This window comes from Chamaea fasciata, unplaced genomic scaffold (assembly GCF_029207755.1).
Source record: "Chamaea fasciata isolate MVZ Bird 193981 ecotype frontalis unplaced genomic scaffold, bChaFas1.0.hap1 SCAF_7, whole genome shotgun sequence".
Taxonomy (NCBI): Eukaryota; Metazoa; Chordata; class Aves; order Passeriformes; family Sylviidae; genus Chamaea; species Chamaea fasciata.
Genome location: NW_027094092.1, coordinates 40,093,322 through 40,110,278, shown reverse-complemented (window position 1 = coordinate 40,110,278; position 16,957 = coordinate 40,093,322). Strand labels below are relative to the sequence as shown.

At 46.9% G+C, this 16,957-nt stretch overlaps 2 protein-coding genes across 4 annotated transcripts in view; one reads left to right on the top strand and one right to left on the bottom strand.

Annotated features, from left to right (window-relative positions):
* The first annotated feature begins 46 nt into the window (after positions 1-46).
* ERG28 (ergosterol biosynthesis 28 homolog) lies at positions 47-2,576 on the top strand. 2 transcript variants are annotated; one of them, XM_066188531.1, is made up of 4 exons: positions 47-279; positions 468-558; positions 1,790-1,908; positions 2,069-2,232. In XM_066188531.1, exons 1-4 carry the CDS (start codon positions 147-149, stop codon positions 2,146-2,148), a joined length of 423 nt encoding a protein of 140 aa, XP_066044628.1. In that variant the 5' UTR covers positions 47-146; the 3' UTR covers positions 2,149-2,232. The 2 variants fall into 2 exon arrangements, with proteins under 2 accessions (XP_066044628.1, XP_066044627.1); XM_066188530.1 differs by lacking the exon at positions 1,790-1,908 and having other exon boundaries at positions 2,069-2,576.
* Positions 2,577-3,090: 514 nt separating this feature from the next.
* Positions 3,091-16,957, bottom strand: part of FLVCR2 (FLVCR choline and putative heme transporter 2) — a 34,491-nt gene continuing 20,624 nt past the window's right edge. Inside the window, exons 6-11 of one of the 2 annotated variants that reach the window (XM_066188527.1) lie at positions 12,210-12,320; positions 11,671-11,776; positions 11,093-11,204; positions 10,619-10,674; positions 8,927-9,024; positions 3,091-4,635 (exon numbers count right to left, since the gene is read on the bottom strand). In XM_066188527.1, coding sequence (XP_066044624.1) covers positions 8,971-9,024; positions 10,619-10,674; positions 11,093-11,204; positions 11,671-11,776; positions 12,210-12,320 — 439 coding nt within the window. In that variant the 3' untranslated portion in view covers positions 3,091-4,635; positions 8,927-8,970. The remainder of the gene's footprint in view (positions 4,636-8,926; positions 9,025-10,618; positions 10,675-11,092; positions 11,205-11,670; positions 11,777-12,209; positions 12,321-16,957) is intronic. The other variant, XM_066188528.1, reaches the window with a different exon arrangement.

The following is a 16,957-nucleotide window of genomic DNA, read 5'->3' as shown; positions in this document are numbered from 1 at the left end:
GCGCGCGCATGGAGCGGCGCGCAGCGGCCAATCGGAGCGCTGGGCGGTGGCGCGGGCGGGGCGCCGGTGTCGCCGCGGGAGCGCCGCCGGTAACGGGCGGCGACTCTTCGTGGGCCTGCCGTGCAGGGTTCGAGCCGGCAGGGAGGATGAGCCGGTTCCTGAACGTGCTGCGCAGCTGGCTCGTGATGGTGTCTGTCATCGCCGCCGGGAATACCCTGCAGAGCTTTCGTGATCACGGCTTCCTCTCAGAGAAGCTGTACACCGCCAGTCCCGGCCTCGGTAAGGGCCGCGCCGGCCGCCCTGGCGCCTGGAGATCGCCTTCCGGCCGTGGGCCTTGGGTCTCCTCGGGGTCCCACCTCTGGGGCCCGGGAGCTGCCGGCTGCCCCGGCGTGCCCCTCCACGGCGGGACTGGGGGTGGCAGGCAGGGCCGTGCGTGGTCTCCATGTGCTCCCTCCTTCTTTACGCAGTGAATGGGCTCCAGGCTCGGACCTTCGGCGTCTGGACCCTGTTGGCATCAGTGATCCGCTGCCTCTGCGCAATCGACATCCGTAACAGGACGTATGTAAAGCACCACCCGAGAAATCCATTGGTTTGCTTGCTAGACACAGCCTGAGCTTAGGGGGCGGCACAGAAGAGGTGGGGAATCAAAAGCCGTTCCTGAACTTTCTATAGTGTTGACAGCATTCCCCTGAAGAAGCTCAAATAGCAGTATGGGATTTGTGTGATAGCTGCTGCCCCCTTCTTCCTCTGTGGGGACAGCCTGCGTGTTTGATTTCTGTTCTTAGCTCAGTCAGAAACTGGTAGATCTGAGAACCTATACTGTCACCAATTTTCTGAGCTCCAGCTTGGAAAGCATTTGCTGCTCTGTTAATTAAGCAATTGCTAATGCTGTGATGTGACTGATGCTCAATACTACTTTTACTATGACAGCTCAGCTAAAAACTGGGACAGTTTTAGGTGCCCCATTGCAATGGTCTTAACCGGTTGCTTTCTTTCCTACAGTCTTAGCTGGGGCTGATAACAGGGCCTGAGGGGCAGCCTGATGCTTAGTGGGAGACACACCAATTCTCCCTCTGCTAACAGAAGTGCTTCTTAGAGGGGTTTCCAAGCAAGCTGACTTGAGGTCTGTGCTAGACAAAGCCTTTTTTGGAGGTTGCTAAAACGCTTTTGTCACTGCTTCCCTCAGCCCTGCAGCAGAAGTCACTGTTCACCTGCCATTATGTGCTTGGATTGCCTAGGCTTATCTGAGGTAGGGAGGTGCAGGGACTAAATGATATGTTTTTAGGGGGTGGTGGCAATGCCAGTTATCAAGAATCAGTTGTTTCTTTGAGGAATTTTATCTTGCATTTCTTGAACCTGCTCCCTTTTCAACAGCTGTGGCCCATAGAGGGTAGCAGAGCACAGGTGGGAAGACATTGGGTGATGCAGCCTGAAGTCAGCCAAGTCTTGTCACCCTAGCTCTCTACTCATCCAGTTCTCACCTTCTTTTTATGTGTGCACATTACTTCTCATATCACTAGTCCCCACTCATGCTCTCCCCTCTTTACCTTCCCTCAGGCTAGATAATGCCTGTGACTTTCAATGCACTACTGAACATGCTGCCCCATTCTCCTCCCAGATGTTGCCCAGGGAGATTTTGCACCTCAGTAGGCGAGGGACAAAGTCCCCTCTGTGCTGCCAGTGAGAGCAGATGGGGCAGCATGCATGTTTGCCTTTTTTTTTTTTCACTCAGCCCTATTCATGCCTGTAGTATGATATGATAACCTGCTTCTTTTTTGCTCTTCAACAGCCTCTATCACATCACGCTCTTTACCTTCTTTTTGGCCCTTGCTCACTTCCTCTCTGAGGTGTTCATATACCACACTGCAGCCTTGACAATTGGAATTATGGCACCCCTCATGGTAGCAAGTAAGTAGAGCTCTGCATCCTCCCCCTACATACTCTCCTTGGAGCTATGACACCCCAGAAAAACTCCCCATGCAGCTATTGGCTGAGGAGATGGCAGGAGGGGATGCCTCATCTCGTGTCCAGCATTTTCTACACAACTCATCCTGTATCTCTATCACAGGTTTCTCTATTATGGGGATGTTGATTGGGCTGCAGTACCTGGAGGTAGAAGCACTATCACAAAACAAGAAGAAAAACTGAAGTTTAGGGCTTTTTGTAGGTCGTGTCATCTTCTACCTTCACTGCCGGACTTCTGTGAAAGCTCAGCTGAACTCCAGGACACCAGTCCTGCTGGTGGGTCAGTGTTGGACTCTGTCAATCACTGTTGTTACCAAGTTGTTTTAGTCTTGTCCAGGAAACATTTCAACTGACTGATGTCAAAGACCAAGTCCCAGAGGGGTTTGTATCAAAGCTTATGGGAGGCAGTTGGTGACTGACTCCTTGGGCAGTAGGCAAAGGGCACTAAGGACTTCCCTCGTGTCCCTTGTGGGGACAAGGTGCAGAACTATCCAGGATTTGCTGAATGCTTTGGACCAGAAAGAACAGGTGCTACCCCTGGCACTGCTGTGTAACTTGCATGTGTGTGTTCCCCAGGGGCCATTTCTAATAAATGAAAAAAAAAATTGCAATGGACTATGTTTGTCTTTCTGCTCCACAGCAGTGGGTAGAAGATCAGAGCCAACAGCAGCTTCCACTGTATGTGGTGATGAATGCATCATCTCTCTTTACAGCAAACCTACTGTGCCCTGACTCCTTGCCACAAAGTTCCAGGTCTGACTGCTCTCAAACAAACACACGTGAAGAGGGTTGTTGATGCTCTTCTGCAGCATGCAGGTGACAGCAAACTCAAACTATGCATCTGTGAGCAAGGACTGAGCTTCCTGTGTAGTGAGTTACAACTACAGAAGATGGAGAAAACAGGAACAGGTTCCTTAGACCTAGGAAAAATAATGCCCAAAACAGTGGGCAGCACACAGAATGCAGAAAAAACCCCAGCAGGAACTCCTAGCTGGGAAGACAATTCACATGCAGAAGAAAAAGGAAAGAAAGGGAGGAAAAGAACACAGCAGTAGCACTGGGCAGAATGATGATTTTTTCCACTCTGCAGAACATTTCAGGCTATTAAATGAGCCACATGTAGACTGTTTTCAACCATTTAATATGAATGTGTCAGGTTTCATTGTACACTTCAAATGCTTATATTTTGCATTGAAATTTCTATTGAAAATCATTCTAAACCCCCATCCTCAATCCCAAATTATCTAAGATAGGGCTTCAATCATAGAATATGCTGAATTGGAAGGGATTTATCAGGCTCACAATCCAACTTCTGGCCCGGCCTAGGACCCCTTAGAATCACACCATGTGCCTGAGAGTGTTGTCTAAGCACTTACTGAACTCAGGCTGTATCAAAATGTAATGTATAAAAAAAAGTTTAAAATTCACAAAAAAAAAGTTTTGTCAAAAATAGTTTATCAGAGAGGAGCATTTTTAACCATTCCACCTCAGTACGGCTTTTGTCCCCTGCCTCAAATAATACATAAGTAACTGCATGATTAAAGGCATACACACTTGAAGTCACCTGCAGGGGTGGGATGCTGGAAGGATGGAGAAGTGATAAAAGGATCTACAGTTGTGTTTAGAAGATAAACAGCATACAGATGGGCAGTGTCTATAAGACACAAATGCTGCTAAGTGGGCACCTTCTCCTGTTCTCTATTATGAAGTGGGAAGCTTCCACACTGGAGCAAAGCTGGATTCCCATCATACCCCTCTCTGTGGCTGTGAAAAGCAATGCAGCCATGGCTGGTTTTCTCAATATAACACTTCACAAAAGTTTGTATGTAGTGTTGAAACATGCAAAAGGCACTTCATTTTTCAGGAGGAAGACACAGTCCTCAGCCCAGGGAAATTGTGGTTTGACTCAGTTTTGTTGCTAATGTTGTGATGAGCTAGATTTAGGCTGCAGAACTAGTCCTTGCCTCGAACTAGAAGGAGGCATATTGATATCTCTTAATTACTCCTAAAATGTAGGAATGTCAGGGCAACCCCACTGAATTCTTAGCAGAAGTTTATCCAGATTAAGAGTGCTTCATCTGGGAAAGCCAAATTAAAAAAAGAAGAGCTGGCAGCAGCTCGTGAACTGTTTTGCACTTGCTGGTAATGTACTGAGGCCTCTACTACTACCTGTGCAACACAGATGATCATGGGAACAGAGCAATCCCTTTTCCCTAGAGCCAGGCCTTCCAGGACTGCTCACAGAGTAAGTGTGGTCCTGCTTCTGCCTTTCATGTCACAGCCACAGGCAAGGTGCCACCATCATGCTCAGGGTTAGCCTGGTACTGTCACTTTTCTCTCAGCACACATGCTTTCTCCAAGCATACATGGTAGGACTAGGGGGACACAACAGATTTTCCCAACTTTTCCTCCCAAACAGCAAGATGCAAAGATAAAACTGATGAAAGCAACCCCCCTCTTGTTTTGCTCTTTCACACTCTTCAGAAGCAGTTCACAGGGCTCCTGTCCTGGGGCTGCCCCACTCCCATGGGGTGCATGTCACAGGAGGATGGTGCAGGTAGGAAAGATGGGAATGAGAGGGGCTGTATCTCCCAGTTTTGCCACCCCTTCATTTCACAGCCGTGATTCCTCAAGGACTATGGCATTAGTGTAGGCTTCTGGCAACACTTTCTGCAAGTCAGAGAAAAACAGTATGGTTAGGATCCTGGTTGGCCAGACCCAGGCTTCAGAGACATCAGCTGGCCAGAGCCTGGGTAGTTCATAGCTCCCTGCTAGTGCAGAAATCCCCAAAGAAGAATTGCCATCCTCAGAATCACCTGCTGCTGGTTTCCCTCTTCCTATTCTAGCCACTCTGACTCCCCAAGCAAGGGGCACTGGGGCAGCAGGGCAGTGCAACGTCTGACTGTTTAAGCTACTAGCTGCAGTCCTCAGACCATTATTAATTCACTGTGGGGCTGATACCACTGAAGGTACCAGACCCACAGCCCCTCACCAACATCTCCCTGTGACACAAGCTCAGCCTCAAAGCATGAAGTTGCAGCGCTAGTTCCCTGGGCAAGGGAAAGTGCTGGGAACTCCTTCGTGTCATGAGGCAGCACAGTGTCTGTGCAAACACCAGAGAGAATTTGCTTTCTTTACATCCTCAGGAGGCTCAGCAGAACCACTAGTTCCCCTGTGTTCTTACTCCAGCATGTCTGAGGCCTCTTCCGCTCCCAGACACATTGCTTATCTTGCTTATCTTCAAGTATTTTCACCCCCACCCACACTGCCCATCAAAGTGCTAGCACCCTCTGTCCTGCTTCTTCCCTTTCCCCAGCTTGGATTTATGGCTGAGACAACTCAACAGAGCAGTGCCTTCTTTGAAGTTCACTACTTATACCTTAAAGAGACATAAGAAATAAGAGGCAAACATACGAAAGTATTTTTCTCCATAAATCCTGTAGAAGAACTAGCCTAATTTCTTGAAACCTTAATATGAAGGGAGCTTTTCCCAGAGAAAAAGCAAGGAAAATGGAGACTGGTGCCCAATTACCACCCCATCCTCAGCTTCATGGAACAGTCAAACTGTCGCAATTCCAGTTCAGCTTTCCTGGGTGGAGTTTGACAAGCTCAGGTTCTGAGCCTTTCTGGAATGTGTTAGGATTAATCTTGAGACTTCTTCCCCTAGTGGATTTCTGATGCCTTTCAGGTTCTGCTTCTGCCTACAGTGAGACAACCCAGCTGTCACCAATTCAGAAGACAGCACACAGACTTGTAAGAATGAATGTGGAGTTTCCTGTAGCCTGGGCTCTGAGTTTACTCACTGTAGGGCAAGACTGACATCTGAGGCAGAAATCAGAGGTCCACAGGAAAGAGGTTCACATCCCCAGTGCAGTTCAAGAGAAATCCAGGCAGCATGGAGGCAAGAGATATGAAACAGTCTCATTTTGAGTAGGCTCTTACACAATCTGTAGGTGAAAAGGTTTTACAGAATTCAGCAGCAATATCCCAAAGCAGAGGAGTGAGATGAGGAAAGCTTTAAAGAGATGTCTGGAAGGCAAAAGCCAGAAGTGAAAAGAGGGAGCTTCAACAAGCAGGAAGGGTAGGGGAGTTCATGAAGTAGTGCCAGAGGTAGGAATAAGGGGAAATCTGCATTTAGACTTTGGAAACTCCCCCAGAATGCACCATAGAAGCACTCAAGCCACTCAGAACAGGCTCCCCAAGGACCTCTGGGGTCCCAGCACCAGTCATCTGCTATGGAGCTATAGGAGCAGAGATTTCGATCAGACAGTCTGCAGGGCTCCACCAACTTGGGAAAGGAAGGCTGCTCTCACAGCTGTGAGTCACAGTACTGGAAAATGGCCTACAGATGGCCTGCCTATGGCTTTGGGATGGGAGAAGGCTGCTTCCCACACAGTCAACACAGAAATGGAGTAGGGAAGTTTGGGAAGCAGAGAATGGGTCCACATTGTTTGTGCCCACTAGACAAAATTCCAGCATTTTTTATTAGCAGTATTTCACTAGAGGCTAAGCATGGTGCAGCTTTCAACAGAATCAACTAAGCTACTGAGGGTGGACACTTGTCCTAAATAAACTACAGAAGATCAGCAAAGATGCTTTTTCTTAATGCTAAGAAACAATACAAAAGATTTGCAAGCATGCTGAAAATCACAAGCAAATGAGCACAAGCAGTACACAGCATATTCATGAGTATAATGTGTGTGCTGAATCAACGACACTACTGTAAAATCTTAAGGCAAAACACTGGAATGGCTTCAGATACATTTACAACAAAGGCAGTACACAAAGAGCCTCATTATCACGTAAAACAGGCATTTGATCCAAGTGTCCTGAGATATAGAAAGCTAACCCAGCTGGAGCTCTGGGAACTGAGGCAGACAAAAGTGGGGAGGATTGTTGGGACCACACTGCAGCTTAATTAATAGAGGACAAGGTGTACACAATGCTATTAGGCTAATTTAATCTACTAACAGCAACATTTGCTTAATTATAACCACAGCAGATGAGAGCACCAATAGAAGACAAAGTGCTACACAGCCAATGGTACAGTGCTTCAATGGAAAGTGAGATCTGCACAACTCCACAGCTCTGCATGCTCTGCAAGCTCACAACTGGCTCTTGTCAAGTCTCCGTGCAACAACCATAGAATTGTTTAGGCTGGGAAAGACCCTCAAGATCATTGAGTCCAACTACAAACCCAGCACTACCAAGTCCACTACTAAACTGTGTCCCTAAAAACCATATCTACATGTCTTATAAATGTCACCTCCAGGGATGGTGACTCTAACATTCCCCTAAGCAGCCTGTTCCAATGCTTGACAACCTTTTCAGTGAAGAAATTTTCCTAATACCCAATCTAAATCTCCCATGGGGCAACTTGGGGTTGTTTCCTCAAGTTTCCTGTCACTTGTTACTTGGGAGTGACCCTCAGGTCACTATGACCTGCTTTCAGGTGGTTGTCGAGAGCAAAAAGGTCTCCCTTGAGCCTCCTTGTCTCCAGGCTAAACAACCCCAGCTCCTTCAGGTGCCCCTCACAGGACTTGTGCTCCAGACCCGTCACCAGCTCCATTGCCCTTCTCTGGATATGCTCCAACACCTCAATGTCCTTCTTGTAGTGAGGGACCCAAAACTGGACACAGGACTTGAGGTGCAGCCTCACCAAGTACAGGGAGACAATCCCTTCCCTAGTCCTGCTGGCCACACTATTTCTGACATAAGCCAGGATGCCTGTGGCCCTCTTGGCTACCTGAGCACACACTGGCTCATGTTCAGTGGCTGCTGACCAGCACCCCCAGGTCTTTTTCCAGTGGGCTACTTTCCAGCCACTCTTCTCCAAGCCTGTAGCACTGCCTGGGGTTGTTGCGAGCCAGCTGCAGGACCCAGCACTTGACCTTGTTGAAGGTAAAAAATGACCTCATAAAATGACCTCAGCCCATGGATCCAGCCTATCCAGATCCCTCTGCAGAGCCCTCCAACCCTTCAACAATACTCTCGCCCAACTCGGTTTTTGGTCTGCAAACTGACTAAGGGTGGACTCGACCCCCTCAGCCAGGTCATCAACAAAGACATCAAACAGGACTGTGCCCAGTACTGAGCCTTGGGGCACACCACTCGTGACCTGATGCCAGCTGGATATAATTCCATTTACCATCACTCTTTCCCTGCCCATGGGACTCTTCCTCATACTTCCATCAAAGCACAGCAGCTTCATGCCCTAATCTTAGCAGGGTTAAGGCTGGTTTTCCCAATCGACTCACTCTGCTTTTGCCTGTTAGTCATTTTGGCTGTGGCACTAAATGATACACACAGTCTATCACACCTTGAAAAGTAAAGGGTAGCATGGATAACTTAGTAGACCAGCCTGTCAGTGTGAAGGAGAGGACAGTAAGTAGTAAAGCATACCACCCCAAGCAACAGCTGAGAAAATGCAAAATACCAGTGAGATTCACAGATCAACAAGCACAGAATGTAACAATTTTCAGGCATTCTTATACCACAAGGCACCAAACCAAAGACTCTGTTCTTGCTACATGTTTTTAAATTTCCCTCTTGAAGCTGGCCATTCACCCTGGCTGTGATCAAAGCCAATACTTTAAAGCGTTCCTGCTATCACCTGCCAAGAACCTGGACTGTAAAAATAGTATCAGAGTAGTGGATCCAAATGTCTGCACCTCCTCTCCCTAACAAATGACTGACAGTTCAGTTCTCCATCTGCTCCAGCACCAGGCTTTGCTTTGCTGCACCTAGCTGAATCCCTACATCTCTGTCTGACATGAGTCTGGGAGGATCTCCACTCTGTTCTTGGAGGCTATCTTGTCTTTCATCTCAGCTGAGTACCTGAGAAGACCAGAAAGATTCTTGATACTCTACAGCCATTGCAATCACCCCAGAAATGCCATTGGTTTGGTGCCTGTGCCACCCTGTGAGTGTTCAGAGAAGTAGATTAGTGCAATTCTCCTACCTTGATGTGTTTAAGCTAGTGAGCAGAAGTGGGAATTGATGGGGTTAGTTACAAGCTACAGTCCCATAATCCATGATCTGATTGCTGCCTTGGAGTCTCTGTAATGATAGTCACAAGTCACCATCCCAGAAAATATGGAGGCAAGTAGGAAAAGAAATGAAAGCGGAGAAAAATAAGAAAGAGAAACAGGCAACAGAAGAAACCAGTAAAATCACCCAAGCATGTGTAAGGCAGCTGTGCCACATAGAAAAGCTCCAGTAACTGACTTTGTCAGAGTTCTCCACAAAGGCAGCACACAACGCCCAAGCCCAGCTGGCTGATCCCCTGGCTGAGGCATCCATCTTAGTGCAGAACACCAGACTCAGCCTACCTTCAGTCAGTCGAGCACCTGCAGTTGGTTGTTAAGTTTGAGAATACTCAGATGAGCCCGGCCATGTGGAGGACACATTTGGGGGTGTGCAACATTACTTCTTCAGAGCATGTCTCCTCAGAGGGAAGGAGCTGCCAGTGAAATTTGTACTGACTGAAACCTGTTATCTTATACACATCCCTCTGGTTCTTACTACTGTCTGTTCTGGAGACTTTTAGGATTGTAAAAATGTCATTGCACCACCTTTGCTCTGGTTGCAATGCTCTTCCCCATGCAGCAGCAACCTCTTACATTGGTATTTAGACTGAAAAAGATTTATACTAAAAATGGCTTACACAAAAGTGTGCAATTCATCTGATGAGAGAAATGTCTGACAAAGGGAAAGGATCTTACTACTAGAAGGCATCACCTTCACTGCCAAAGGTCCTCAGGGCCTGTCCTGGGCCTTCCATATACGTGTTATGAATTTAACTAACAGTGCCCCCAGCACTGGAGGAGGGCAGCACTGCCTTTTGAATAGAGCTGACTCAAGACAGCAGAGAACTGAGATTTTCACACTTTGCTAGTCATGGTTGCTGATGGTTGCCTGAACGTTGAGTGGATATCTCTGCTTACATCCTACAAGAGGAGCCCAGAGCAATATGGAAAATAGCCTCAAGCAACCAGTCCCCTCCCTTTTCCTGCAGGGAGAGCTTCTGACAGTATCCATTGCAATTGGTTCACCAGAGGCTTTCTCCCATGTGCAAACAGCTGCATTTATTGCACAGTATGCCACAGGGACATCACATGCTGAGCTCTGGTGTGCAAGTATGAACTGGCAGATTTGTCAGCAGCACCATGCAAAGTGTGAGCAGCCAGGTTGCTCAAGCCCTCACTTAGGCTTTGTCACTTCAGCTTCCTCCAGTTACATACACTGAACCCCACTTGGCAGCTGATGGCAAGGAGCAAGGGGAAAAACCTGCCAGCCTAGGGGCCTAGAATAATAGTTACTCAGCACTAAAAGAGCAGAGCACTGAAGGCCTCAACACATTGTCAAGGGAGAGAAGTGAGCACAGTACTGCCCTATATCTGGCCCTAGCTGGTATGAAGAGGTGTGAAGCCCTGCAGAACCCCAGAGGACCAGAGCCTACAGATTCTGCATGACATTAACACTGAGCAAACAGAGGCCTCAGCAGCTGGCAGAGCTGGGATTACACCCAGTTTGAAAATGCCAACAAGGAGCTTCCCCATAAACCACCCCCTTTCCTAGAAAGAAGAGAAGCTGGGTGTTGTCCTGAGCTAATAGCAGGGGCACAGCAGGAATTGAAGGAGGGTTTACTCACTGTCTGTTCATTTTCCAAATTGGCCTGTTGTCTTCGGAGATCAGCCTTAATGAATGCTGGAACAGAGGGAAGAAGAGAGATGCAAAGGCTGTCAAGTCACTCTGCAGTGCCCAAGTCATTTTCCCCAGGACCCAAATGAGCAGCAGAAGCCCCAGAAGAGACAGAAACACATTACAATGAGTAAGAGAAACCATTCTCCTGCACAAGGCTGAGAACACCTCTGAAACAGGCAGGATAGAGATTCTCTATTGCAGTATGTAGAAGGTGCAACTTTGAGACCCCAGCCAGAGCCAGGGCAAAAAGCCTTGGCTCTTCTTTGTAACATAGACCAGATGCTTAAAGAGGAACAGCATTGCTATGGGACTGTTGTGTGGGTTCTGCCCTTTCCTGCAAGCACTGCACACAAAAGCCTTCAATTAATATGCCAAGCCCAAAGCAAAGGCTGAGCAGAAGAACACTGAAAATTTTAATTACCTGTCATAACGGTCCCCAGGAACAGGACAGAACAAAGCAAGAGGTTTCCTGCCTTTGTCCCAAAGCGATCCATGATTTGCCCTTGGCCAATGGTGAAGGCAATACCAAAAATCTACAAAAAAACAAAGGTAATGTCAAGCTGTACTGTTATTATAAAGCAGTTCAAACTCTTTCCAATCTTTACCAAATTATCAGAGCATACAGGCCAGTCAAACAGTTGGCCTAGTGAAGCTAAAATTTGGTGATAAACACATCCAGAGGCACCTCCTTACAGCTAACGGAATGACAGACAATGGCTGGAATATCACCTCTCACTGGAAACAAGCCAGGACTGTTAGAAGCTATGTTGGAAAAGGCAAGGATGACTGGCACCCTGAAGTATTTTCTTAAACAGAAGCAGAATGAGTGCCACTACAGAAATGCCATGAGGAACATCATTCAAAAAGCCAAGTCCCAGGGTGCTTAGCTCTGCACTACATTACACCAATAATGGACAAGAAATAAGACTCAAGGTTTGGAACTACAATTAATTCTTTTTATAAAAAAAGAGGCAAGCAAATGGAAGACAGCACACCTACCTGTGCTGAGACATTAAGGAGCCCTGATGATGTTCCTTCTGATTCTGGGTATGTCAACTCTGCAGCAAACTCAAAGCCCAGGGGAAGGTATCCTGTCATGAAAAACCTGTAATGAAGTACGCAGAAAGGAAGACTCAGCAACTGCCAGGAGGAAGACTAAAGAGGTATAATATAGACCATAACTCTAAGGGGCATCACCCCCAGCACAGTCAAACAGCCATGCCAGCCCACATGCTTTTTACTCTTGTCCACTGATCATCTATAGGCCTGTGGGTACCACCTGCTTTCCAAAAGCTTCCACTTGATTACCTGGAACAATTAAGTGGCTGCAGCTGAGCAGGGTCATGATAATGCCTGTGATTCTAAGGAAACACATACAAGTGAGAGTTGGGAAGGGCAGATAATTTTGTCCTTAAACCAAGCAGGAGGCATTCAGATGCTATGGCTCTCCCGAGTCCCACTCACAGCAGGAGTTCTGCCTCCCTGCCCATCCACTAATAGTTCACATGCTGAGGAAAGCAGCCTGCACATGAACTTACCCCAGCAACCCAGCAGTCACAAAGACCACCCAGAGGTGGCCCAGGCTCAGAGTGAAGGTATAGACTATCATTCCCACCAGAGACATGATATAGACAACTAGCGTTGTTTGCCTGCAAGAAAAAACAACCAGGGTTTTATTTAATCCAGTCTTCCTTTTTGCCCACAGATCTTAGCACAGCTCATAGCACATGTGTAAAAAACCACCAACATTTCAAGGTTGCACAGTCTCTTGACACTCATACCCAGACAGAGGAACTGGACTGACAGAGAGCATGGAAGGGTCTGCACACTGAGCACTGCAGCAGAAGAAGAAAGATCCTACCGCAGGTTGACAGGCGCCTGGTCATATACGGTACGTGCCACTTGAGGGGGAGAACAAATGCCTGTTAAAGAGATCATTAATCTTTCTTTGGGCATCCTCTGTACTATAGTGAGTTGACTATGCTTACTTATAAGCAGGAGCCAAGGAGATCAAGCATTCTCAAGCAGGAATGTAAAGGAAAGAGATGTCAGCACTGCTAGAGTCTTATGGGCCTATATTTTTCAGTGCTGTCTGAAACAGCTTTTATTGCTGCTCCTTTCTGTTGTTTAAACTACCTGTTGTATTTGGAGAGGTGACATGCAAGCCAGGTTCCCCTCACAGCCTCACCCTCAAGCATGTGAGCATTTAGCAGGGACAGTGGTAGTTCCACAGCCAATAGCAGCTGAGCCACAAGCTCTTCTCTCTGTGCAGAGAAGACAAAGACACCCTGTGCTCAGGAAGTATGCCAGTCAGATCCTGGGAGCGGCCAAACCTGCAGCCAGGCCACACATGAATCATTAGTGGACTTAGTACTGCGAGACACAGGCAGCAGCCCCAGACAGCTTTTACCGCAACATTTAGCAATTGTCATCCTTGACTACACACCAAGAAAACCGTTCGACATTTGAAAAAACCAAGGCTCTTTCTAGTACAAGAGGCAGTAGTAGGTCTTCACAGCACATAGTTTTGAGGAGGAAAAGGAGGGAAAGGTAAACACTTTACCCCACTGACGTTCCACTAGGATTTTGAAAGCAGAACAGTTGCCAGAGTTAATAAAACCTTTTGATCATTGTCTTTTAGGAAGAAGTAACATGTATTACCACAAGCTACTTGTGTACTTTCTCCCAAATTGAAGTCTTAATCTATTAAAGAATGTGTTTGATATCAGTTCTTAGAATTCTCCTGAAGAAACTAAATCTCAAACTATTTTCACTTTTCCTTTTTAATGCAAATGATCATTGTCAGAAATCCAACCCAACTAGGCAGTAAGTATTACAATGTGTAAGAAAATGTTTCCAGTACACTGAATTACTACAGATAAATCCAGACTGTTCCAGCTAAGGTTCTGTCCTCCCCCACTGCTGCAATGACTGCAGTCAGTGGGGCTCATGCCCATATGTCAATTCTTATCCAAATATAGGCCTGAGAAGCTAATTTCAAGCTTCAGCTATTGATCCCTACTTACAAGGTTCACCAGGCTCATTTAATATATTGAAAGGCTAAACAACATTCTGTGGCGTGTAATTTTGTTGTGTATCAAAGGAGTAGTTAAATCCCTTAACCTCCAGTGCTGTATCATTTCTAGAGTAAGGTCTTTCCAAAGTTTTCACTGAGGGATAAATTCATCTGTGAAGGCAGCATAAAGGGACTGCTTACTTCTGTTATAATCCATTGCAGAGAGTTGCTACATGCTTGGCACAAAGCCTGGAGGCTGCAGAAGGAGCAGAGCTGAAAGGCTGACTGAACAGAGAGCAGTCCTAGAGAGTGAAAGAGATGCAAGTAAAAGCCTTTTTCTGTTCAATACAGGTTCCTCAGGTATGTCCCATGAGTTCTTATGCCTCCTGTACCTTGACAATCAACCATGGAGGAAAGAAATGATTAGGAAAGGAGCTCAAAGCTAGAATTACAGTTCTGTACTTGGGCTACATGAACCAAGTTTGAACGGGGAGCTCCTTTCATGAACAGAAGTCTCCAAACTACATAGCAGTCCGTGCTAAAATACTGTGCAGGCCTCTAAAAGGTGACTGCAGCCCTTGGAAGTTTAGTCACTGCCAGCAGGGACATTCAGCCCATGGAGAGTTTTATAATTTTTTTCTCACCACAGCCAGTTTAGAGCTCATTGCAGAGGTCTCAGGATAGTCACAAAAAATCTCACTCAGTTTTCTTGGCTTATGGTTCAGGTATTCCAAATGATTTGTATCTTATTCAGTGTCATGACATTTGCCAAGTGTTGCACTTCACCGCTCACCTCGAGGCAAAGGTGAAGAATAAGATAGTGACCAGATGTGGTCAAGACTTTGTTTCACATTGATGCTATGTCATTAGTCAAGCTGCAAGAAAGGAGTTCCCAGAACATACTGTGCCCCACTGAGAAATAGAGCAGGCAGACTCATAGCTGCCCGAAAACTCTTGAAGGTGCTCTTCACTGAAACTGCAGAACTATGTAGAGGACAAAATGGAGAAGACTGATCCTGCCATGGGTACCTCAACTTGCAAGTTTTCCTCACTGACATCCCTGAATCATTAGGCTGCAGAAAGACAAAATTAATCAACAAACCTTTGTGGAAGAACAAGACTACAGGCCTGAGTGTTGTGGGAATCACAGACCAGGAAGCACCATGAAGCCACGAGCTGCTGCCTGCTCACCACAGGAGACCCCTCACAGGAACTGAACAGACAGCAGTGAATGCAAATCTTGTTGCAGGAAACAGCCTTAAGCACACAAGCAGACTTCTCCTGAACCAGACTTCAGCAAAACCCTGCTCCCCTGAGCATACCACTGATGATGAGAAACAGAGATTTAGTGCTCAGCAGTCCACGAAAGATCCAAAATTGCGAAGAGGGTTAACTGAGATATTGGTAGACACTGGTGCGTAGGGAAACAAAAATCCATGGGGAAAGACACAGAGGCAGAGTGTTCTCAGGAAGTGGCCTTTGACACCCTGTTCACCAGAGGACAAGAATGCTCTGTGGCCCTACAGGCAACGAGGCATGGAAAAATGCCCAGTTTTAGCTTAATAAGCTTCTTATCATAGCCATAAATCTCACAGGAGTGAGAAAAGCACGAAGGAGAAGCAGATTCTCAGAGCACATCAGCACTGCATTCTGGTGTTTTTAGCAACCTACTCCTATGACTCTACAGGGACTGACAATTTTCATTGCGTGGAACAGGGAACCGAGACTGTCTAATTGACAGGCTGATTAGTGCAGTGAATACAGGCTGGAAATTAGGCATCCTGCTGCATTACCTTAGAAAAACTGAGGTTAACCCAACCCTGTGATCTGGGGTGTGGAAAGGAAGCCTGCTGCACCCATGTGGAAGTATTGCTACAAAGGCACCAGTGCCAAGTCTCTGTGGCACAGCCAGAGGGAGATCTGTGAAGGACCTGACACGCTTGTCACTTAGATGAACCTAACCAGCCCTGACATTCATCTGCCCTTCCAGTCACATTCCCAAACCTTCTGAAGAGACAGATTAAAGAGCTCACACAAGGGGCTGTGAGAAAAAAGAGACCTTGGGGAAAAAAAGCCAGACAGGGCCAGAACCAGCAGGGAACAGGGCTGAAATGGAGAACCTCCTGCTGTTCAGTCAGCTCCAAAAGAAGCCTCAGAGTAAGGAATGGGTATGGCCCAGCCCAGCCTTGTCCACAAGGTCACTTGGATGAGGAAAGCAAAAGTGACAGGACAAGACTCAGAGGGGATTGCAGCTGCAAAAACACTAGAGTCAAGCAACATCTGAAGCAACAAATGAACAAGCTGGGAGCAGGAGGTGGGATGAGGGGCACAGCCACATACAACAGTTATAGCTGCTCACAGGGATGTTGTGTGCAGCTCCAGCATGCTCTGCTGTATGGACGAGGATGACAGATGGCCTCCACAGGCTTTGCCATGAGGACAGCACATTCCAGGCCGCACACAAGCCTGAACAAAGGCCTTGTTCCTATGCTCCCAGAAGATCTCATAGCTGAAGACACGGAGGTATCAGATGCTGGAGAAAGGGATGAATTGGAGAAGACTGCTTTGGTTTTCACTATGCCCTTATCCTTTGGCATTCAGTTTTATGCCACTTTCTTCCTGTATGAAGGTCAGAAGAAAGGACAATCTTGGTAAATTATATAAATAAGACATATGGCGGGAGAGGGTGAAGACACATCCACTACACGAGGACTAACCTTGTGTAAAACGGGCAATAATAAGAAGGCCCAAATTGCAGGTCAGGCTAGGCTGAGAGAGCACTCACCTTTCAGTGGAAGAAGCCCAAGTGCCCCATCCTCCACTATCTTTTCTCCCTCCCCCAAATTTTTGTACTTTGCATCTGTACAGACCTAAAACACCACTTGGGGTCTTCTGCCTAGTCAATGGAGAGAGAGATGGATATTTCTGACATCTTGCCTAAGAGAGATGCAGCAATGAAAGTGGTGAGTGCTGACTGCAACCAGCTTGACCTGAGGCTATGTGAATACTGCACTTAAAAGAAAAGCTTAGCCAAAGAGAAATTATTCATTCAGTCCCCAAACACCTCCTTCTGAGCCAGACTACCCTACAAATACCAATACACCCAGCAGTCTCCAGGTGTCACAACCTCATCCGTCCTCTGAGCCAGGAACTTGATGTCAAAACTTTAAGAGTCTTCTGATTCTATGATTCAAAGAGATGGGCTGTTCTCAACAAGCCATACCACCAAAGACAACCCCAGTTCTTGCACTGCTCTCGTGTCACTACATA